The 24,757-nt window shown below is 46.0% G+C and overlaps 1 protein-coding gene and 1 long non-coding RNA gene across 4 annotated transcripts in view; one reads left to right on the top strand and one right to left on the bottom strand.

The window, feature by feature from the left end:
- Positions 1-1,311: 1,311 nt before the first annotated feature.
- ABCB1 (ATP binding cassette subfamily B member 1) overlaps positions 1,312-24,757 on the bottom strand; it is a 199,871-nt gene continuing 176,425 nt past the window's right edge. For both annotated transcript variants that reach the window (XM_008261791.5, NM_001082159.1), the window contains 7 exon segments: positions 21,022-21,122; positions 19,514-19,654; positions 15,846-16,002; positions 15,267-15,464; positions 5,406-5,612; positions 3,005-3,151; positions 1,312-1,903 (listed from right to left, as the gene is read on the bottom strand). In XM_008261791.5, coding sequence (XP_008260013.3) covers positions 1,697-1,903; positions 3,005-3,151; positions 5,406-5,612; positions 15,267-15,464; positions 15,846-16,002; positions 19,514-19,654; positions 21,022-21,122 — 1,158 coding nt within the window. In that variant the 3' untranslated portion in view covers positions 1,312-1,696.
- Positions 2,551-14,735, top strand: LOC127492685 (uncharacterized). 2 transcript variants are annotated; one of them, XR_016222811.1, is made up of 3 exons: positions 2,594-2,975; positions 10,190-10,342; positions 14,388-14,735. It is a non-coding gene; the product is annotated as an uncharacterized LOC127492685 (long non-coding RNA). The 2 variants fall into 2 exon arrangements; XR_007922389.3 differs by lacking the exon at positions 10,190-10,342 and having other exon boundaries at positions 2,551-2,975.

Here is a 24,757-nt window from a genome sequence, read left to right as displayed (position 1 = left end):
AGCTTCTCCTTTTTCATTTATATTTATTTGAGGGAGAGCTCTCATTCACCAAGTCACTCCCCAGAAGCTCACAAAGTCCATCTAGGTCTCCGATCTGAGTGGCAAGGACACAACTGTTGCTCACTGCTGCACCCCAGGGAATGCATCAGAAACTGGAACGGGGATCTGAACGCATGCACTCCAATACAGGACTCAGGCACTTTAACCAGTCTTAACCACTGAAGTGCCCGCCCAAAGGACATTTTTTCTGATGACTGAAATTGTATACTTTTTTTCTCAGGCATTTTTTATTTGAGAATTACCTGATCATAGCTTTTGTTCATTTTTTTCTTGGAGGTGATGCTTTTATCTCTTTAGAAGTTCAGTATATATATATTTTTTTTTTGACAGGCAGAGTGGACAGTGAGAGAGAGAGACAGAGAGAAAGGTCTTCCTTTGCCGTTGGTTCACCCTCCAATGGCACCGCGCTGATCCGATGGCAGGAGCCAGGAGCCAGCTACTTATCCTGGTCTCCCATGGGGTGCATGGCCCAAGCACCTGGGCCATCCTCCACTGCACTCCCTGGCCACAGCAGAGGGCTGGCCTGGAAGAGGGACAACCGGGACAGAATCCGACGCCCCGACCGGGACTAGAACCCGGTGTGCCGGCGCCGCTAGGCGGACGATTAGCCCAGTGAGCCGCAGCGCCGGCCAGAAGTTCAGTATATATTAAAGGCTCTAATAGTTTATAATAAATGTGACAAATATGACTCCTAGCTTGTGACTTTTAATCTTGTTTCTACAAGAGCAGTCTTTGTGATATCTTCTATTTTTCCATCAGGTTTATCATGAGGTATTCCTATGCATGGTAAATTTCCCAAATCTGAAAATCATGAGGATCAACTTTGGAGAAGATCACTAATTGGGAAAAGTGTTCATGATCAAGCAGAGAAGAGTAACGAACTTTCTAAAAGTGAAAGAACAGAAAGTGCAATATGAAATGTTTGAAGTGCATCTGAGCGACACACGCAGGCATCAGTCCCTGAGGACACTGGAGCACCCTCTGCCGAGGGCCCTCACTCCACCTCCCCAACGCCTGATCTGTGTGGATCCATGCAGCCAGTAACGTGGAAAACACGAACCGGTGGGGTGGGAGTTCATGAAACACGACCCACGTGAAATACACAGAGCATAGGAACCACTTACCCGGCTTAGGCTTTCCCACAAAAACCAATGTGTGCCCTAAAGAATCTTTTTGTTAGGCAGAAATCATCTACAATATTGCAACTGGAAGAAGATACTGTACACTCTTAGGCAATTTGGACACGATGACTCCAGTAACAGAAAATTTAGTTTTATTATAGGCACTTTATGCAAACAGTTTGATATTTTTAACTACTTTCTTAATCTTTGAGCAACAGTTACAGTCCAAATGAGAAAATATAAACAAAATTACATACTTTATTGAAAAAAATCTACTTTGAATTTTTATAAATTTTACAGTGCAATTAAGCCACTCTGCCCCACCTGACAATCTCTCTCCTCCTGTTCCTTTGACGACGACATCTCTGAGGACTCTGACGGGCTTACTTTGCTCTTGGTAGGAAATGATAAGCAGGTAACTCTATGTAATCCAGTAGGTGCAGACTCTAACTTCCGTTAGATGCCATATTGAACACAAATATTAACAAGTATCTCCCATCTCCCACGGCCACAGTTCACTGGCGCTTTCCTCCAGCCTGGACACTGACCATGGAGAAGTAGATGCCTTTCTGTGCCAGCAGCTGGTGGTGAGTGCCGCACTCTTTGACTCTGCCGTTTTGGAACACCACTATCATGTCTGCGTTCTGGATGGTGGACAGGCGGTGCGCGATCACGACGCAGGTGCGGCCCTCCCGGGCCTTGTCCAGGGCTTCTTGGACCACCTGTTCAATGACCGCACAGATGAATCCCAGTAACAGCAGCCCTGTTCTCCAATTCCTCCTCCTGAGCAAGCCCCACAATTTCTCCAGCATCTCACAGATTCTTTCACAATGGGGTCAGTGAAACATAACAGATTGTACAAAGTCAGGGACCTGTCACATCAGAAGGTCACTGAGGGGCCAGCGTTGTGGCGCAGCAGGTAAGGCCACCACCTGTGACACCAGCATCCCATGTGGACACCAGTTCATGTCCCAGCTGCTCTACTTCCAACCCTGCTCCCTGCTAAAGTGCCTGGGAAAGCAGCAGAAGATGGCCTGAGTGCTTGGGGCCCTGCACCTCTGTGAGAGACCGGACTGAAGCCCCTGGCTCCTGTGGGAAGCATGGGCGTGAACCAGCAGACAGCAGATCACTGTCTCTCCCTCTCTCTAACTCTTTCAAATAAATAAAAATCTTTTAAAAAGAAAGAAAAAAGATCACTCAGCCCCAGCTGGGATTGGTTCTACATCAACAGTTATCTGTGCATTCAACACAATCCACCCATGATTAAAAACATTAGCCCACACGCCCCGCCACACAGCATCCGGGTCAGCAGCCCTCAAATCCTGTTTGCAGCAAATTCAGGAAGTCTGAGCAAAGCCGAACACAGCTTCCCTAAACTGTCCTATTTTAAAGACAGGAAGCATCTGATAATCAGTTTGTCTCTCAGAGAGCTGAATTCCTAACCTTGTCTCAAACTGAAAATGATTACAATATTCACCTTAAGGAGCAGTCTGACTTTAACCTCTCCTGAGCCTCCCACTTTTTCACACAGTTGCTAAGGAGACGCTGCCCACATAAGGGGAGAGGCGCCGTTGAGCACTGCTGCTGGGGTCAGTACCACGTCATGCAGAGTCGCCCTTCCCAAGGGACCTGAAGGAAGACTACCATGCCCCGGGGCGTCCTTGCTGCCTGCGGTAAGTTACAGACAGCATTTAAACGCCATGGAAGCGGACCTAACTATCAACATCGCTGCCTCAGCCTCCTCCTCTCCCATGATGAAAGCATCAGTGCAAGCCTTCCAAGGATGACTGACAGGTAGGAAGGAGCCCACTCTAAACTCTTACCTTCTCACTTTCTGTATCCAGAGCCGACGTGGCTTCGTCCAGAAGCAGGATGTGCGGCTGCCGCACGAGGGCGCGGGCGATGGCAATCCGCTGCTTCTGGCCGCCGGAGAGCTGGGTTCCCTTGTCTCCCACCCTGGTGTTGTATTTCTGTGCACAGGATTTGGGATTATGAAAGTGCAACCCATAACAAAGTCCTCACAGTTCACTTACAGAAAATGTGACAACCATTTCCATGCACACAAAAATATCCTGGTGCAGAAACTAAGAACTGGTTCATGGAGAGTTAACCAACCAAATAATAGCTCTAAATGACAGGTTTAACATGTTTTTGAAAACGGATGTTTGAGACTTAAAATTATATGTTTCATTGTAAAAACTCCAGCATTCTTATGAGGAAAAATACTGTTGCAATGCTATTGTTTTCCATCTTCTGGTTTTGCTATATTTGAGAGGAAGATTAGCAGAAGGACATTTGACTTGCACAGGCTCTACAGAAGAAAATTTGCAACCAGCAGGTGGCGCAAGCACGCTGCATAATTTTACAGTGAGCCCTTCCGAGGCTGCTGCCTTGGGTACCTGTTGGTATAAAACTATCTCCAATGCCCAGATAAGGAATTCCACTTTGAAAATTTAAATTCCCATTGCCTTTTATTCAAAATTTAGAGTTCTTCCAAAATTCTTGACATACTATTTGCCACGAGAGTTAACTGTCACTAACCAGTCCACATGACGACAGGGACAAGAGTTAAAGGTCAGGAAAATGGGTAGAAGTAGGGCACGGCAGAGCGTTTAACAGAAAACAGCAGTAGCTTAGGGCTGCCAGGCTCCTGCCTGGCTGGAGTTTTAATCAAGCTAAAACGTGCCACACTGAGTCTCACTCCCAGAGTCCGACCCAGGGCACTCAAGTTCCACACAGTACCCTGCCCTGATCTGCTGTATCTGGTCTGTCTGGTTCCATGGCGCTGGGACCAAGGTCTCCCTCATGGACAGAATGAGGAGATTCCAGGTGAGGAACCAGCTGCATAGCACAGGGTGCTCCCCAGAGCAGAGCTGCATCAGAAGGCCGGGGCACTAGAGTGGGTACCGTGTGGGTGTGGGAGGGTGGCCAGGTCGCACGATGGATAGGGATCCTGGCGTGGCTGACAGAGCAGGGAGGTGCTAACAAAGGCAGCTTCCTGCAGGCGGGGCTAGTCCTACTACGGGGCAGTGCATCTGGAAATGGCAACAACCCAGGGGCTCTGCTCTCTCCAGGCTGCACACAGGGGAAGAGAAGCCTGTCTCCATGAGCCCGGGCACAGAGGGACAAGAGGCACTTAGCAGGAGATGTAATGGTCGCTCTGTGCACGTGTGGCGTTCCTCCAACTCGAGCCTGATCAGGGCCAACAGTGCCATCAGAACAGACTGCTGGACTCCACCTGCCACGGTTCCCACTCAGCAGGTCTGAGTGGGGCACAAATCTGCCTTCTGAACAAGTGCCCGGTGATGCTGCTCCAGGCTCCAGACCTGAGTACCACTGACTCAGCAGCAAAGGCAACAAGGCCATAGTGTTTCAAACATTCGTGCTCTGAGAAGGGTCAATTACCCAGCTGGGCTGGTGTTAACCCAAGAGGAGGGAGTGAGGCCTCCCACCTGGGGCCTGCAGGAGAGCAGAAATCTCAAGAAATGGGGTCCTGGGGGTGCTCAGTCCCCTGGGGGACAGTTTTCCCAGCTGGTTTGAGGCTACTGAGCTTTGCTTTCCCCACAGCGGTGATGATGGGCGAGTTGGGCCAGCCAGGGTGAAATGCACTTCAAGTTAAAGGATCCAGGGCTCCAGGATGGGGAGAAACCTGATTTACCTAACTTTCAGGGGGCACCTACAGGACAGGGAGTCCCACAGCAGCTTCCAACTCCTGACCCTCCATGCAGAGCTTGGGGCCTGTGAGATGTACGATGGGAAGACTGCCTGGTACCACACGGCTGTGGCTCAGCTCCTCTGAGAGGGGCTCTCTGGCCTGGATCGACCTCACAGAGCAAGGCTTGAGGCCAAAGGAAAAGACACGCCTGCTGCCCGGGCAGAGCCAGAACCAGCATGCCCACAGGCAGAGACCCAGACGCCACTGGCAGGCCGTGCACTTGGCCCTAGACACAGGACCTCTTGGACACCATGCTTCTTGCTAAGGCTGGTGGAGTGGAGCCTCAAGCCCAGAGATCCTGGGTGTGCAAAATTCCTTTCTCTTAAACCTGAAGGGGTTTAGCACTGCGTCCCCCTCCTCACAAGGAGAGTCAGGTGATCAGATGTACTGCCTCACCAGACAGGGGGTATGGCCAGTTCCATGCACAGGCGGGGGGTGTGCTTTGGGGGGTCATTTCTCATCACCTTTAGAAACTAAACTACAGGCCAGGGCCGCTGGGAGAGACTTACGTCAGGCAAGGAGTCGATGAAGGCGTGGATGTTGGCCTCTTTGGCTGCCTTAATGATCTCGTCCTGGGACACCACCCGGCTATTGTCTCCATAGGCGATGTTCTCGGCGATGCTGCAGTCAAACAGGATGGGCTCCTGGGACACAATTCCCAGGTGGGCTCGCAGCCACTGCACATTCAGTTGATTTACTTCTTTGCCATCCAATAGCTGGAAACAAGAGTTCACAGGTCAACCTCAGCACCAGCACAACCTGAACTTGGCAGCACTACCGGTGTTATTTCACACACCAGAACTGCCACGTTACCGCGAGACTAGGGGAGCTCTTGTCAGTGTTGCTTTTAGGGGGGACAGTCCAACCACATGCTGCAAGGATGTCACGTCTCCTCTGTTTTAACCCTGGCTGCTCATATGTGCATGGGGCAGGCAGAATGAGGCCCCTCCAACCCCAAGACGTCTGTGCCTTAACCCCTGGAACCCGTGAACAGGTCACAGAGCCAAGTGGATTAATCAGATGACTTTATTGCTTTATTAATCAGATGACTTCATTACTATTGTTTAAAATTTATTTCACCTTATTTGAAAGGCAGCGAGACACAGACTGATCTCAAACTCACTGGTTCAATCCCCAAATGCCTCTAAGAGGCTGAACCTGGGCAAGCCGAAGCCAGGAGGGTGGAATTCAGTCTGGATCTGCCACGTGGGCGGCAGGGACCCAACTACTCAGGTCCTCTCTGCTGCCTCGCAGGGTGCATGCTGGTCAGAAGCTGGAATCAGAAGCAGAGCTGGAGCTTGAACCCAGACTGCACTAGGGGACGCAGGTGTCCAGGCGGCATCTAAACACTGTGCCAAACACCTTCCTCCAGACGATCTTAAGAAAGATGATCCTCGTGGGCCCACTGTATTCCCACTAGCTTTGTAACTGCGGCGGAGCATCAGAGCAGTGGATGGATGGAGGACGGGGCCACAGGAAGACGGACCCTGGAGCCTCCGGAGGGAATGCAGCCCCGCTGAGCGTCAGTCGAGCCGGCTGGGCTTCCCTCGGACTTCCGACTGCCAGAACTGCAACCAGATGTGAGCGCTGCTGTAAGGCACTGATCGGAGGTAACTGGCTATAGCAGCCTCAGGAAACGAACACAACACCTGGTACTTCTGGGATGTACTCTGCATTCTTATGCTTACATCTCAATTGTGCACAGGAAAAGTGGCCAGGAAGCAAATGACAACTAGGACCACATCATTTATTTGTAGGCTGGGTTTCTGCTCTGACCTGAGCTGGAGGAACCAGATACACTCAACAAGAGATGTGAAAGTGGGAGGGTGGCTGCTCTACCCACCAGGAGTTGCTCATCTGGGGAACTTCTCTGACTCTGTTCCCTTGTAGGTAAAATGGGCACAATGCTGATTCCTAAACTCACAGAACTGAAGACTAAATAAGACCCCACTTGGCACAGTGCAAAAGCCATTCATCCCCCCTGAAGAAGAACCCAGTGACCCAGCCTGGAGCTTTTCCAGTGGTGGTAGTGAGTGTGTACTGAGCCACATGCAGGTGCCCTGGAGAGAGCCACACCTGGGGAGCCTGGAGCTTTGCTGCAGGAGTGTGGCTCATGCTCGCGAAGCCCACAGATGCAGGGATGGAATGCACGACCAGGACCTTATTGGTACCAAGTATAGTTGCCATGGAGACTATTCCAGGCATACATGCCCCAGGCTTCCTCACAGTGTTAATAAGGGGGAAGGTAAAACAGGGGGTGGAGAGAGGCGGCACAAATTTGACGAGGATGTGGCTCAACAACAGAACTCGACAGATGGACTACTCTACATGATAAATGGAAATCTGAGGAAAGAAAGGGTTGGGTCTTTTGCTGTTGCTGTTTGTTTGTTGTTTAGTTTGGAGGTTGACAACACCTGTGAGAAAAACACTGTCCAACACAATCCCAGGCAAATCCAAACGACGACCCCAGCAAGTTTCGATGAGCTTCTTTACTACAATGAATATGGTAACTCCCCGGACCTCTTCCTCCCCACCTCTGAGAGTACTTTCTTTAAAGAAACTATGCTCAGAAGGCCAGTGTGCAGAGGTCTGAGGGAAGACCACGAACTCAAGGGAATCTGGGAAAACTGCTCCAAAGATTCCGGCCTCAAGAAAAACACAGTCGGGAAGGCAGAGGCACTGGTAAGGAATAATGTGAGGCCCAACTAAAATGGCTGCCTGTGCCAAGCAGAGACTGTAAATCCACGGCTTGCTTAAGTTAGTGCACATAATCGAATTGTAAATATGTATTCTTCTGTGTGCCTACAATCTGAAACAGTAACAGATGAAAACACCAGGCACCGGTGATACCGCAGGCTCGGTACCAGGTGTGAGCAAGCCTCACTCTGTTCCCTTGCTCATCTTCATGACCCTCAGAGGTAGCAAGGATCTTCACCCCCATTCCACAGATAAGGAAATGGACCGCCCTCATCTTGGTCCAGGTACCTGCTGGGTTATAACCAGGCATTGACGAGAGGCTTCTAACTGTATTTGAAAGAAGGTAAGGGACTCTGACTGCAGGGTGTGGGGGTAGGCCGAGGAGGGGAGAGACAAGTCAGGAAGAACGTCAAGCCAGAGGTGACTTAACAGTGAAGCCAATGAAGGTGAAGCTCCAGGGGCCCTCACCTGCAGGTGCACCCTAGCGTCACAGGAAGCTCCCTTGGGAACACTCATGGCACACTGCCTCAGAAGGAAGGGGACCAGAATAATTGAAGGTCCTGGTACTATGCTGTGACATTTATCATTTACAGTCAATATTCACTTTGTGCCTGATTTTGCAGTGGAAGCATTGTCTTCTAAGTAGAATCTCTAACTGCATGATCTTCAGGTTCCACAAAACTTGGGTACTCCCCTTATCACAGTGCTGCAACTTAATTTTTCAAGACTCCCCACAACTTACTCAACCTCCCTTTACATTCACCATGCCAACTTAGGGCTGGCATCAGGATTACTGGGAAAATCATAACACAAAAAGGCCAGGCCCCAGGGTGGCTGGTTCTCTAGGCCGTTCTAATACACACCAAATTTTGAGAGCTGCTGCCCTCTATTTGCTCCTCAATGTATGATTCACCCACTGACAGTTCTAAGAACTTCCTAACTTCAGGTGGGCTTCAGGCATAGATCTTTTCTTCAGTGTTTTTGATCAAATGAGGATCGAATCCACACTCATTCTTACATGGCAGTAAGTACTAATTAGTAGTAACCTCCTAAGTCATGAAGAGTTTCTTTGATATATATATATATATTGACAGGCAGAGTGGACAGTGAGAGAGAGAGACAGAGAGAAAGGTCTTCCTTTTGCCATTGGTTCACCCTCCAATGGCCGCCACGGCTGGCGCTGCGGCCGGCGCACCACGCTGATCCGATGGCAGGAGCCAGGTACTTCTCCTGGTCTCCCATGGGGTGCAGGGCCCAAGCACTTGGGCCATCCTCCACTGCACTCCTGGGCCACAGCAGAGAGCTGGCCTGGAAGAGGGGCAACCGGGACAGAATCCGGTGCCCCGACCGGGACTAGAACCCGGTGTGCCGGCGCCACAAGGCGGAGGATTAGCCTAGTGAGCCGCGGCGCCGGCCCTCTTTGATATTCATAAACAAAACTTGGCACATTTTTTCTAGAGTGTACTGGGGACACCTCTGCTAAGAATTCTGGTTGCTGTAGACCACTTGGCAGTGTCCGAAGCTCCAGTGCAAACATGGGAGCAGCAGCTGATGGGTGTCCTTGTAATAAATGAGGATGAGGATGCTTCGTTTTCACTGCTTTATCAGCGCTGCCCTGGCATGGTAATTGTCCTATGTACTCTGCATTCACTTCTGTATTTTTCTCTGTCTGCCCATGCACATATCAAGAGACTAAAAGGCTAAAAGCCATTTCCCAGCAAGTCAGGTACTGCCAGTGGGGTGCACTGCGTAGAATCTGGGAGGCAGAGCTCATTTGCCTGTAGTGGCACTGGTAAGCCAACACGAGTGCTCAGCAGATAGGAGTCTGTGCAGCAGCCAGACTCTCACCCTGCAGCTCTAAGTTTTGGAACAGTGTGATGCTTGCATCATTTTCTGCAGCCTCCTGGTCACAGGATCCCAGCTGCAGTGCTGTGTTGTGGCGTCCAGGGCCAGCCTTCTGGGGCAGGCACCAGATCCCCTTCATTACTTATGTACTTGAAATACCTTAACAGATTTTGTTTTCCACACTAAACTATAACAGATACTATGCATGCTTTTCATTACGCTCTGCTTGTGTTCAGGTAGTCGCAAAGTCATCATTAATTACTTTCTTCTTGTATAATTATTGTGTTATTGACTGTCACTGTTTTCAAGTGCAGTACTTTGTCATCACCAAGTGATTTTCCCACCAGAAACTGATATAGGTGCACTCAGGGTCTGCGAGATCTGTATCTTTCCTACTTGGATTATAACTGCAAACTTTGGAGAATCTCCAATCTAAATTCCCTATTTCAGCCAAACTAGCCTGGCTGCTGTACTGGTAACATACCAAGTGTCAACCACAGCTCTTGTTATTTCTTGAGTCAAACGCCACCTCTACTACTCACTCATACACAAACGCTACTTATCCCTGAAGGACCTGTTCTACGCCGATCCCTTCTCTAACTTGTGAAAGAAAACCCCCACGAGCACAGTTAAAGTCTTCGAGGGAAAAGACACCAGACCTCACAACTTCCAACACACTGGTGGTCAAAGTCTGTGGAAGACAATCAGCGTCTGAGGGTAACGTTTCCCTTCTAATTATTTTGATTGTCAGGAAGGACTTTCTCGAGAGTCCTGCGTTCACACCATCAGAGTTCACAGAAAATATAAAACAAGAAAGTAAAGGCAAGGAACAAAGTTCACACAACTACTAAAGAAGAGACTGAGTGAAGGAAGGCCTAACCGACCTCGGGTACAAGCAAAGAATGTGAGTTACTCTGGGGAAGTAAAAAGAGCCCAGGATCGGGGCTGCGCAGTGGAGTAGGTTAATCCTCCATGTGTGGCGCAGGCATCCCATATGGGCACTGGTTCTAGTCCTGGCTGTTCCACTTCCAATCCAGCTCTCTGCTATGGCCTGGGAAAGCAGTACAAGATGGCCCAAGTGCTTGGGCCCCTGCACCCAGCTGGGAGACCGGGAAGAAGCTCCTGGCTCCTGGCTTCGGATTGGCGCAGCTCCAGACGTTGCAGCCATTTGGGGAGTGAACCAAGGGAAAGAAGATCTTTCTGTCTTTCCCTCTCACTGTCTGTAACTCTACCTCTCAAATAAAATAAATAAAATCTTAAAAAGAAAAAAAATAAGAGCCTGGGATTGTGGCTACAATATTCTCTTCATTTCAATCATTAATGCAAACAGGGTCCACGTGGAGCCAGTGGGCATCCATCTGACTGTTCTGAGGCATCTGTTCTCACTGGCCGTTTCTGCCATTCCAGTCTTCAAGTATTTTGAATATCCTACCTCTCCGTATAACCAATAATTAAATGTGCATATAGAGAAAATTTCTTGCTCTAAATTTTGTTTTCCTAGTTTTTTTTATCCTATCCTCCATGATAATAATTTAAAAACACTGCTCCCTTCAAGGCTCTCATCTCATCCCTTGAAGCTAACACAGCCCTGGACACGCACTCTGAAGTTCTGCTGAGTCACTAATTCTGACTCACACTCAGATCAGAACCCCACAGGGCATTCCTCCCTACTCTTTATTTACTTTAAAAATTTTTTTTAATTTTTAATTTTTTATTTGACAGAGTTAGACAGTGAGAGAGAGAGACAGAGAGAAAGGTCTTCCTTCCGTTGGTTCACCCCACAAATGGAAGCTATGGGTGGAGCTACACCAATCTGAAGCCAGGAGCCAGGTGCTTCCTCCTGGTCTCCCACGCAGGTGCAGGGGCCAAGCACTTGGGCCATCCTCCACTGCCTTCCTGGGCCACAGCAGAGAGCTGGACTGGAAGAGGGGCAACTGGGACTAGAACCCGGCGCCCATTCTAGAGGATGGTTCAGTGCTCTTACTCCATCAATGGCTTTGTCCTTAAGGTCTCCCCACTATTAAACCTTTTACTTTTTCCTCTTAGAGGATGGTTCGGTACTCTCACTCCATCAATGGCTTTGTCCTCAAGGTCTCCCCTCTCAGAGATGCTCCCTGCACTATGTCTCCCGACCCAACCTGCTCATCTGTGCATTTCTTTCAACTTTGTCTTGGTTTTCTCCATGCATGTAGATCTCACTACCTCATAACCATACTTCAGCCAAGCTGAATTGTCTTTTTCCATCCCCTCTTACCCAAGAATACTTAAAAGTCAGAAATCGCCCATTAACTACCAGTTTATTTTATGTTATTTCAGTCTCCACCTCACCCAATCTCTCGACACCATTTGTCACCACTGACCACTTTCTCCTTTTTTCATAAATATATAACATTTTATATATTAATATATAATATCATCTATATAAAACATATTAACAGAAAATTTCTATGGTGTGTAATGTTTCGATACATGAACACACTGTGTAATGTTCATAGTTGGGTAAGCCTATCGATATTCTCAAATATTTATCATTTGTTTGTGGCTTTTATGAGATATTACAGTGCAGCATCATTATCTACAGTCACAGAGTGTGACAGAGCACCGGAACACAGGTTCCCTATCTCACTGTAACTTGGTACCCCTTGGCCAACCTTTCCCTGTCCCTCTCTCCTTCCTAAACAACTGAGCCTCTGATAACCACTATTCCACTCTCAGTTCCTATGAGATCAATACTTCCAGACTGCACACATGGGATCTTTCACTATTTGTCTTTCTGGACTTGGCTTGTTTCACTTAACTCAATGACTGCCAGTTTCATCCACATTGCTGCAAATGACAGGAGTTCATTTGTTTTTATGGCTGAAGAGTATTTCTTTGTGTATCTATATTATATTTTCTTTTTCCATTCACCATGCGGTAACATGCTACTTCCATTTCTTGGTTATTGTGAATAATGCTGTTATAAACATAGGAATGCAAATGTCTGACACAATGATTTCATTTCCCTGGGATACGTATCCAGTGGTGGGACTGCTGGATCATACGGCAGTTCTATTTTTAACTTTCTGACAAACATCCTTAGTTTTACATAATGGCTCTATTAGCTTCTATTCCCACCAATGGGGTGTACGGGTTCCCTTTGCTGCACATCCTCATCGGCACTGTCTTCTGTCTTTCTGACAGTGCCAACTTAACTAGGCTGAGTCACACTTCCTTTTGGTCTTGATTTCTATTTCCTTGATGGTTAGTGATGCAGAGAATTTTTCCATAAACCTGTTAGCTACTTGTATGTCTTCTTTTAAGACATGTCTTGGGTATGTTGCCAAGTTATTTTAACAGCTTTTTTTTTTTACTTTTATGCTATTGAGTTGTTTGAATTCCTTATACACTCTTGCTTCTAACCCCTAATGAGATGCAGTTTGCAAAATATTTTCTTCCTCTTCATGGGTTCTCTCTTTACTTTGCTGATTGTTTCCTGTGCTGTGCAAAAGTTAGTTTGATGAAATCCCACTTGTCTATTTTTTATTTTGTTTCCTGTCCTTTTAGGACCTGATCAAAAAAAAAAAAATCTTGCCAATTCTAATGTCCTGAAACATTTCTCCTGTTTTCTTCTAGTGGTTTCAAAGTTCTACATTTTTTTTCTGTAAGATTTATTTATTCAATTAAAAGGCAGAATTGCAGAGAGAAAGGCAGAGACAAAGAGAGAGGGAGATTCTCTACACACTGGTGCATTCCCCAGATGGCCAGGCCAGGAATTCTATCTAGATTTCTCATGTGGGTGGAGGGGCAAAAGCACTTGGGCCATCTTCTGCTCCCTTCCCAGGTGCATTAACAGGGAGCTAGATCAGAAGTGGAGCAGCTGGGACTCAAACCAGTGCTCATATGGGATGCCAGCATTGCAGGCAGTGACCTAACCCTTTCTGAGACAATGCCAGGCCCAAGTTTTAAGTCTTATAGTTAGGTTTTGAATCCATTTTGAGTTGATTTTTTTTTTGCATGAGAGAGAGGGATTTAGTTTTTTCCTCCACATGCAGGTATCCAGCTTACCCAGCATCACTTATTGAAGAGCCTGTACTTCCCTGATGCATGCTCTTAGCATTTCTCTCAAAAATCAGTTAGTTGCAAATGTGGGTTTATTTCAAGGTTCTTAGTCTGCTCCACACGTTTTTGTGTCTAGTTTTATGAAAATACTAGGCTGTTTTGATTACATTTTGTGGTGTATTTTGAAGGCATGTAGTGTAATGCCAATAGTTTTATTCTTTTGCCTAAAGAATTCTTTGGCTACTAGCATTTTTTTGTGATTCCATACAAATTTTAGGACTTTTTCTAGTTTTATGAAAAAATGTCATTAGTATTTTGATAGAGAATGCATTCAATCTGTGTTATCACTTTGGACAGTATGGCTATTTTAAAGATAAGATTCCTCCAATCCATGAACATGGGTGGTTTTCCATTTCTTTGTGTTATCTTCAATTCTCTCATCAGTGTTTTACAGTTTTCATATTAGGAGCTGGCACCGTGGCGCAGTGGGTTAATCCTCCACCTGCGGTGCTGGCATCCCATATGGGCGTCAGTTCTAGTCCTGGCTGCTCCTCTTCCATTCTAGCTCTCTGCTATGGCCTGGGGAAGCAGTAGAAGATGGCCCAAGTCCTTATGCCCCTGCACCCACGTGGGAGACCTGGAGGAAGCACCTGGCTCCTGGCTTTGGACTGGCGCAGATCCGGCCGTTGTGGCCATTTAGGGAGTAAACCAACGAAAGGAAGACCTTTGTCTCTCTCTCTCTCTCTCACTGTCTATAACTCTACCTCTCAAATAAATAAATAAAATCTTAAAAAAAAGTTTTTATTGTAGAGATCTTTCACTTATGTCGTTAAATTTATTTATTCCCAGGTCGGGGGTTTTGGGTAGCTATTGTAAATGATACTGTTTTCTTGATTTTTTTTTTCTAGATAATTCACTATTGGCATACAGAAACACTACAGGGGGTCAGCATGTGGCCTAATGGGTTAAGCCACCACCTGCAACGCAGGCATCCCTTAGTGGTGCTAGTTCAAGTTCCGGCTGCTCCACTGCCAATCCAGCTCCCTGCTAAAGTGCCTGGGAAAGCATCAGAAGAGGGCTCAAGTCCTGCTCACATGTGGGAAACCTGGATCAATCTCCTGGCTCTTGGCTTTGGCCAGGCCCAGCCCTGGATGTTGAGGCCATTTAGGGAATGGACCAGCAGATGGAAGGCCTCTGTGTCTCTCCCTCTCTCTAATTCTGCCTCTCAAATAAATAAAATAAATATTAAAAAAAAAGGAAACACTACTGATTTTTGTATGCTATTTTGTATACGACCTGCAAGTTCGCTAAATCACTTATTAGTTTTACTGATTTTTTTGGTGACACCTTTGGGGTTTTCTAACCTAGAAGAGCATGCAGTCTGTGAACAGCGACAAATGGACTCCCTCCTTTCTGATCTGGATGCCCTCTGTATCTTCCCCGCTCCTGACGGCTCTCACTGGCACTTCCCTCCTCCTCGGAACACTTCCAGCCTTGCCTTTCACCTCACTTGCCTTTCCCGGCACCTGCTCTGGCTCTTCTCATGTAAGCTGAAATCCACCTACAGCAAGGGAGATGCGCAGTACAAAGGCTGCTCACGAAGAAGAGTAGAAGGGCAGTGCTGAGGGAGAGGCTGGAGACACTGACCAGGGCATATGACGCAGCTCGGAGAGCACAGCCAGGCTTTCAGAACTGACCTAAGCGGGGCCGTTGTTTAGAGGTGTGAAAACCAATGGCATGCAGACCATCAAATACTTGTAAAGAACCAATTCAGAAAGGGTGCTCACCACTGTTCCGGCCAAGGGGTCGTAGAACCGCTCAATGAGCTGCACCACGGTGCTCTTGCCGCAGCCACTGGGGCCCACCAGGGCCAGCGTCTGGCCCTTCTTCACCTGCAGGTTCAGCCCCTGCAGCACTGGGATGTCGGGTCGGGTGGGATAGTTGAACACAACATCCTTAAAGGTCATATTACCTTCCAACGTACCCTAAAATGAGCACAATGACAGGAATTTTGATTTTGCAATACTGAAAGCACATTGTATAGCCAACCCCCTCTAGCAACAGGTGTGAGAAGGCTGTGCATTCACATTACATCTATACACAATGAAGTCTGATTAACAGGATTTGCTTATAAAGTAGGAAGAACTCCTGCCCCCCTGGAACTCTGTACTGGATATTTGTATACACCTAGCTATCCACATATATATGTATATATAATATATATTAATACTTATCAGAATGAACCCATGATACAGAAAAATTTCATTTTATCATCAACATGTTAAAAAAAAAAGCAGATTCTATTAAATTCCCTCCTAGGATACTTGAAGTGTCAGGAGCAGATGGTATAGCTGACAAAGACTCACTAGCTTGAGGCCCTCCGTGCTGTAGCTGTCAATCTTTGGGAGTTTCTCAAGGATCATGATGATGTGGGAAGCCGAGATCTTGGCTTTGGCATAGTCAGGGGCAAATGAGCTGACCTGCCCGACCGCCATGGCACCAAAGACGACTGCTGAAAAGACCCTGGGAAAACAAAGGCAAAGCACGCACGCAGTCAGGACAGCAATACTAGAAAACTGACGCTTCTGCAACCTCAAATAATCATAAAACAAAGGTGAGAAATGTTTAAGTTTGAGTCTGTGACAAACTGGTCACAACATGGCCTATTTTTTTTCAGCTCTCTCTCTATCCTTACCTTTACTGGAAAGTGACCTCGGCAGCGCTTACACTTAGGAAGTGGACTTTGTTTTCCTACCCTTTGAATTTGGGTTGTCCTGGCGACTTGCTTCGGCCAACAGGATGTGGTGGAAGTCACTGTTACAAATTCTAAGCCTATGACTCAGGGGATCATGTCCCCCACCCCCTCTTTCTGAACTCTGCCACTTCCCTAGCCCAGGCTAGCCTGCCAGGGGATAAGGCACACATGGAAGAGAGCTGCATGGATCTCAGCAACTACCCTGCAGCCCACTGCACACACATGAATGGGCCCAGCTGAGAGTCACAATGCCTAACTCAGCACAGCATCTTCACAGCTGACCCACTGGTGGGCAAAATAGATGTTCACCTCGCATGCCACTTGGGTCGGTGGTTGGCTGTTATGCAAGATCACTGTGGCAACTGACAGTGGGTACGGTCAGTGCTGCTGAAATTCCTTCAGATCCTTAGAAAACCTGAACTGTGCAACAGAGTTGTGCACACTTAGATACCGGGCCATGATGGAGACGCATCTGCATTCTCAGTGTCTGACGTGAGAAGCATCACAGCTTAAAGCCAGACCTTACAGGTTTCAAATCCAGCTCTCAATGTTTGTGCCTGGACACTTCCCTTAAATTGCCTTCCACCCTGTTTAGGAAGTAACATGTTTGATTAAGTCTATTGTTAACAAGTTCTTTGACAAACTGAGACAAATCTACTTCCTTTTACATAAGACAGCCCTTCAAGTACGGGGATACTGTTAAAAATGTCCTTTGCTGCTTTGATCGCTTTTTCCTCTGCCCACTTCTGGACACTCGTATCAATGTGCTTTTCTTTTTCTGAAATACTGGGCCTGGAACACTTAATGCTTATGAACTCTGCGAGAACACTGGGAGTCCATCACTTCCTTCCTCTTGGAATCTATGTCTGTGCTAAAGCAGCAAGCAGTGCCGTTATTATTAATCAGCTGTAAATAACTCACACTCATGGAATCCTGGGCTTTTTATCACCTAAGCTTAGGGATCTTTCCCAGGTAGACTGCTTTTCTGACAGGACACCCTTTCACCCCCTTGGGAGACTGACTGCAAACCTAAATGCATGAGTGTCAGCAGCTTCCATCAATTCAAGTCCTGTGAGTAAGGCAATAAATCAAACAACTATCCAATCAAGGCTCCAATGCCAGTGATGTCTGCTTTTAACCTTTAAGTCATAACCACAAGTAGCACGTGCATATCATTGGTCACATATTCATATTAAGTGGAGATTTAAAATCTTTTGTTAGGGTCATCCTAACTACAGTGCATGAACAATGTCTAAATAGAGCAGAAATACTATACTAACTCATTATATTGCCATATGCATGTGACTCTGGTTTAAATGCAAAACCATAATGTTACAAATTTAAAGGGCAAAATCTTAGGAAAAGCAAATTTATCCTGGAGACTCCCAGGGCTTGCACAAGTTAGTATACCACATCCATACCCATCCTTCAGCTGTGCTGTTTGAAGGCTCTTTTATTTATTATTTTTATTTTTATGACAAAATACTCTGCTTATTTTTATTTTTTCAAGTAACTTTTTAATATTTATATTTGCCATATGTTGATCTTGTGTACACATAAGTGGTCAAGCCAACACAGGTAAAGAAAAAACAACTAAGGCATACACACTGGGAAGGAAGATATAAACCCATTTGTAGACAGTATGATTGTTTACATAGATAATCCTAAGGAATACAAAATCAAAGGTACTGTTGAGTTTATCGTGGTTGCAGTATATAAGCTAAATGTTCAAAGATCATTTTCTCTCCACATACTAGTAATGAGTAATTTATAAGCTTACAAAGAAATAACATGTACTAGGGTACTTCAAAAAGTCTGTTGAAAATTAAATTGAAAGAAAAGTTTATTTTGGTTCAAAAATTTGAAATCTATTTTTTAAACATATATTTTCCATGAACTTTCTGAAGCCCCCCCCATAAGCATTGGTTTTTAAATAAACTTATCTTTTAAAAAATTTTTTTAAAATCATTTTGGTAGAATATGAGCTCCCATCCTCTGGTTCACTCTCCAAATTCCCACAATGGCCACGGCTGGGCCAGGTTAAAGCCAAGAACTTGGAACTCATTCCCTGTCTCCCACATGGGTGGCAGGAACCCAATTTCATGAGTCAGGATCCGCATTAGCAGGAAACTGAGGCAGGAGCTGGAGCCAGGAATCAAACCCAGGAACTCTAATGTGAGATGCAGGCATCCTAACTGCTAGGCTAAATGCCTGCTCCCTAAACTAATCTTTTAATTCCATTTTTTCATGAATGTTATCACGTATCCTCATATAAAAGAGCCTAAACGCCCATGAAATGTTTAGAGATATAGTTTACAGCATAAACCTTGTACATATCTTATTTGATATAAGATCCTGGCTGACAGAAATCAAAGAACTAAATAAATGGAGAGAGATACTTCATTCTCAGACTGGAAGATTCCATTGTTATGGTGTCAATTCTCTCCAAATCAATCCATAAATTCAGCACAATCCCTAAATCCTCAAATCTCAGCAGGTATGGATTTTGTAGAATTAGAAAAGTTGATTCTGAAATTTATAAGGAAAAGCAAAGCAACAATAGTTAAAAAACGATTTTGATAAAAACAAGCAAAGTCAGAGGACTTTTACTACTTGACTTCAAGATGCACGCTAAAGGTACAGCAATCAAGGCAGCATGGAATTGGCAAGAAGATGCAGAAGTCAATCAGTGGAACAGAACAGAAAACAGACTCAGATTTATATGGTCAGTTGACCTTCCTCCCCACCCCCTAAAAAACTTTATTTAAGGAGCACAAATTTTATAAGCGCAACTTTAGGAATACAGAGATTCTTCCCACCATGCCCACCCTTCCACCCCTACTTCCACAACACCTCCTCCTCCCTCTCCCATCCCCAGTTCCATTTTCTATTAAGATTCATTTTCAGTTAACTTCATACACAGAAGACCAACTCCATGCTAAGATTTCAACAATTTGCGCGTGCACACACACGCACACACACACACAAAACACTAAGAACAAGTTTCACAGTTAAATAGAAGTCTCTTGTAAAAAGACCTACCACACTCCTTGCTCAGGATTAAGCATTTTCCCCAAACACCAAGGCCTTCTGGAAACCTCTGAACAGAATCAGCACCCTGCCTCTCCCTGGAAGACTCTGAACGGTCAGACATGTGCCAGGTCCGCCCTGGCGGAAGATGTTCCTGAGGCCCCGAATGAGACAGGCTTTCTACAGAGCAGGAAACATTCACCCCATTTTATCTGCAGGGCTCAACTGTAATATTATCCAAGTACTTACAACAGAACATTTTCGAAGCTCATCAGTTCCCGTGCCACCAGGAAGGCACCAAATCGGAAACAGCCAGCATAGGAAAAATACATCATGGCCTGGGTGAAGGAGAATGTGATTCCAAAGATGTGTGCTTTCTTCAAGGAGTTTCTGGAAAGGAAGCATTGGAAAACTGAGCAGCCCTTCATTCCTAACCCCTAAATGATAGGCGGACTGGGGCGCAGAGGTGTAACCAGCTCAGACCGGTTTGGTTTCCAACGAGCTAGGTTTGATCCTCACTCTACTACTTAACTGGCTGTGGGAATCTGGGAAACTGCCTGATCTCTCTCATAACATCTTCACCTTCAGTGCATGATTACCTACACTTTAAAGACAAAGGTACAGAAAAAGGATTTTAAGCCCAAGGGGCCCATTAGGATCAATAACTTTAAGTTCACTCCCCTTTTTCCCCCAAGTTGGACATGTGTGGGTTCTTCAAAAAGCTTGTGGAAAAATGGAGTTTAAAGATACGTTCATTTTGGTGTGAAACAGCTTGAAATCCATAAATAGTTTCATAACATGCACTTAACAGGAGCTTTTGAAGGCCCCTCCTCCAACATGTATGTGCCTTGCAGGGAACTTTCATTCTTCACTGATCAAACATATAAAGTGACGGCAGCCATTCTGGGAGCCATGGGGAATCAGGAGTGTTCTTAGTCCTGGACACACCTAGAAGCTGAGCTAGAGGATTATTTAAGCAATGGAGGCGCTTCACGATTTACATATTCCAAGAATAAAGAAGCATTTTACTATCTGGGCAAGGACGGCTTCACGAAAGCAGTGAATAGTTTAGGATTTTGCGAGCTACACGGAACTCAGTCGTCTGCAGGGATAGGAGTGTGTTGGCTGGTGTGTCCTGGGCTTCCTACTTCTGCTTCCATCAGACTGATTCCGCTTAAGATATTAAGGTTTTAAAGATAAACTTTTCAGAAAAAAAGGGCCCTACTATCATTAAAAAAAAAAAATAACTTTGAGGACCCATCAGTAAGGTCCAGTTTTCTCCTCTCAGTAGAGAAGAAACAGGGCCTGAGAGAGGCTGGGATTGCTCAGGCTTCCATCCCTGTCGGATTCACTGGGGTGACTGTCTCACAGGAAGCCAGCTGTCCAACGGACAAGAAGCAGAGGGGGCAAAGGCAGCCAAGGCGGCACCACCCCTTGATGTCCCACAGACAGTTCACGATCCAGAGATCTCAGGGCAATGAGAGCAGAAGACAGGGTCAGCACCCACATGGACACCAGGGGCTCGTTCTCTCCACTGCCATCTGCTCCTGGCTCTCACAGTCCTGGTGGAGAGGTGCCTCTCCTGGTTTGGAGTTCTGGCATTTCTCTCTTGGATAGTCACAAATGTTTCCCAAGCAGTTCCCTTCTCGTGGTTTCTCCACTTGTTCCTTACCTTCTGGCCTAAGTAATTCCTCTGAACACAGAACAGAGGATTCAGCAGCTCCCCATTCTCCCTCCCAGTCCTCCGTGGTTAGTACCTGTATGGCACCTGCAAACTCTGCGCATACATATTTTCAAACTTCTGCTCACGAGTCAGAGACACGACTGTTCGGAAGTTCTCTATTGCTTCTGTGGCAATCTGTAAGACAACAACCATCACCACCAGGCATGATGGCAAATGGGGGCAATTAGTTTGGATTCCATAAAGCAGATTAATAAAACTGAATTAATTATTTTATTTATTATCACCGATGAATGTCTTCTCCAACTTTAGGACACATGCTGCCAGAGCTAGCAATTTGGACAGCTTCCCCACGCAGCAAAGATATTAAGTCACTGATCACACTGAGTTTTACTTAAATTTGGAAGGTAGGCTGGCTAACTCAATCTCCTCTTTAAAAAAAAAAGATTTATTCATTTATTTGAGGGCAGAGTTATAGAGAGGAGAGAGACAGTTATATATTCCATTTGCTGGTTCACTCTTAAAATAGCTCAATGGCCAGGGCTGCACCAGATGGAAGCCAGGAGCTTCATTCAGGTCTCCTACATCAGTGGCAGGGGCCCAAACACTTGGGCCATCTTCTGCTGCTTTCCCAGGCACATTAGCAGGGAGCTGAATTGGAGGTGGAGGAGCTAGGACTCAAAACAGTACTCTTATGGGACCCTAGCATCACAGGCAGTGCCTTAACCTAACATGCCACAGCTCCAGCTCCCAACCTCCTCTTGACAGGAAGGTAAGCTGGGGCTGGCACTGTTGCACAGTGGGTAATGACAGTGCCTGTGATGCCGCTGTCCCATAAGAGCATTGGTTGGAGCCCTGGCTCCTCCACTTCCAATCCATCTCCTGCTAATGTGCCTGGGAAAATGGCAGAAGATGGCCTGAGTGCTTGGACCCCTAGTGGGTGGAGACCCAGAGTTCCTGACTTTGGCTTGGCACAGACCTGGCTAATGCTGGCATTTGGGGAATGAACTAGCAGATGGATGATCTAACTTTGCCTTTCCAATAAATAAATACATTTTAAAAAAAGAAAAAGAAAGATATGCTGAGGTTTAAATGGATAAAGGCATTTATTTGTTGAAAGACAGAGATTTATAAAAATTGACCTGAGAACTCAGCATTTCATATTTCACTGCTTTTATGTCTGATGGTTGTATCTTATGCTTATAGTTATTTTACGTGTACTTTTCAAATGCATTTATATTCTCTTCTTTATGACTGTCATTCATGACAACTGAAGAGTATCTGGAAAATCTCGGGATGTCAAAGTCAGTAAAAAAGTACAAATTGGGGCCGGCGCCGCGGCTCACTAGGCTAATCCTCCGCCTTGCGGCGCCGGCACACAGCGTTCTAGTCCCGGTCGGGGCGCCGGATTCTGTCCCGGTTGCCCCTCTTCCAGGCCAGCTCTCTGCTGTGGCCAGGGAGTGCAGTGGAGGATGGCCTAGGTGCTTGGGCCCTGCACCCCATGGGAGACCAGGAAAAGCACCTGGCTCCTGGCTCCTGCCATCGGATCAGCGCGGTGCACCGGCCGCGGCGGCCATTGGAGGGTGAACCAACGGCAAAAGGAAGACCTTTCTCTCTGTCTCTCTCTCTCACTGTCCACTCTGCCTGTCAAAAAAAAAAAAAAAAAAAAAAAAAAAAAGTACAAATTGGTGTTTTTCCTAAGCACACACATATTTAACAAATTTCAGGTAAAATTTTGTACTAGCTATATACCATTTTGCTTATTTATCACATATCAAAAGCATTTCTCAAGGTCATTAAACATATATCAATATGGGATTTTAATAGTTACTTAATATCCCAAACAGGAATTTCTTTACTGAGCTCAACAAGGTTTCAAATTCTTATTAAAACTTATTGCAGGGGCTGGCGCTGTGGCATGGCAGGGTAAAGCCCTGGCCTGAAGTCCTGGCATCCCATATGGGCACCGGTTCTTGTCCCAGCTGCTTCTCTTCTGATTCAGCTCTCCGCTACGGCCTGGGAAAGCATTAGAAGATGGCCCAAGTCCTTGGGCCCGTTCACCCACGTGTGGGACCCAGAGGAAGCTCCTGGCTTCGGATTGGCACAGCTCCAACCGTTGCAGCCATCTGGGGAGTGAACCAGCGGATGCAAGACCTCTCTCTCTGTCTCTACCTCTCTCTGTAACTCTGTCTTTCAAATCTTAAAAAAAAAAAAAAAAAACTTATTACAGTAGGGACCAGTGCTATGGTATAGTAGGTTAAGCATCTGACTGTGGTACCATCATCCCATATGGGTGCTGGTTCAAGTCCAGGCTGCTCCACTTCTGGTCCAGCTCCCTGCTAATGTACCTGGGAAAGCAGTGGAAGATAGCCTAGGTGCTTGGGCCCCTGCACCCACATGGAAGACCCAGAAGTTGTTCCTGGCTCCCGGCTTCCGATCAACCCAGCTTCAGCCATTGCAGACGTTTAGAGAGTGACCCAGTAAATAGAAGACCATCTCTGTCTCTCCCTGTCTGTAACTATGCCTCTCAAGTAAGTAAATAAATCTTTAAAAAAAATATTGCAGTAACAAACATCTTTGTATCTGAACTTTTTTCCATGTTGAATTATCTTAGAAGTTCTAAAAACTGAAAATTACTAGTCAATCTGTTTTCTGGAAGAATCCCATCACTCAGTTCAGCTCTGACTGAAGATCAGTTCCAACAAGGCTGTCTGATCGGCCACCTTCCTCCCATCACCTTCTGGAGTCTGGGGACGGGGATGTGGAAAGCATAACAGACACTGATGAGCACAGTGAGAACTCGGCCTGCACCTGCCTGGGACCTGGAGCCACCATTCGCTCCCGATTCTTCCTCAGTCTCAAGTCCCATTTCACTCTAGGCATCTGAGTCACCAAAAGAAGCTGCTTTGCCGTTGAAGGTCTCCCTCTTGCTGGCCTGACACTGGTCAGGACCGACTCTACTGAGGCTACACTCATTAATTCAAAGTGATTTATGTGAAACCTCACCTGTGCCTCTCTGAATCCAAGCCTCACAGCTATCAGCAAATATTTCATGATGTGCTACGTCAGGTTTGAAGACTAATGCAAAAATCTATCAGAAGGAAAAAAAATCCTTAAAAACCAAAAATGTGCTTAAAGGGCTGACGCTGTGCTGCCTGCAACACCAGTATGCCATACGGGTATCAGTTCGAGTTCTGGCTGCTCTACTTTCAATCCAGCTCCCTGCTACTGGCCTGGGAAAGCAGCGGAAGATGGCCCAAGTGTTTGGGCCCCTGCACCCGTGTAGGAGACCTGGAAGGAGATCCTTGTTCCTGGTTTTGGCTGATCTGCCCTGGCTGTTGTGGTCACTTGCACAGTGGACCAGTGCATGGAAGATCTCTGTGTCTCTCCCTGTCTCTGTAATTCTTTCAAATAAATGAAGAAAAAAAAAATTTTTAATGCACTTAAAAACTAAAATATAGTTCTTTTTGCAGGCAGGCTAAGATGACTGAACTATGTTCACCATTTTACTTAGAAAGTCATGAAGATGCTCACATTTAATTTATGTTAAAATATATAAACTTCTTTTAAACATTTAAAAATAATGTATACTCATAGTAGAAAATCCAAGAAGTTCACAAGGCAAGAAATTAGGGGAAAAATTCACTTTTAGTCAAACTTCCCAAAAACAATCCTCATAGAAGTTTTCAGAATTAGTTAAAAAGTGTCTGCTGAAAAACAAATTTCACTGTAAATTTATGTATAATTGTTCTAAGCTATTTTCTGTGCATCACTTTCTAAGGCAGGAGTATACTGATTGGTTGTGGATGTCA

Source organism: Oryctolagus cuniculus, chromosome 16 (genome assembly GCF_051225735.1).
Source record: "Oryctolagus cuniculus isolate XC-2025 breed Fujian yellow rabbit chromosome 16, ASM5122573v1, whole genome shotgun sequence".
In the NCBI taxonomy this organism is placed as follows: domain Eukaryota; kingdom Metazoa; phylum Chordata; class Mammalia; order Lagomorpha; family Leporidae; genus Oryctolagus; species Oryctolagus cuniculus.
Note: the sequence above shows the minus strand (reverse complement) of the source record. Positions and strands in the feature narration are given on the sequence as shown.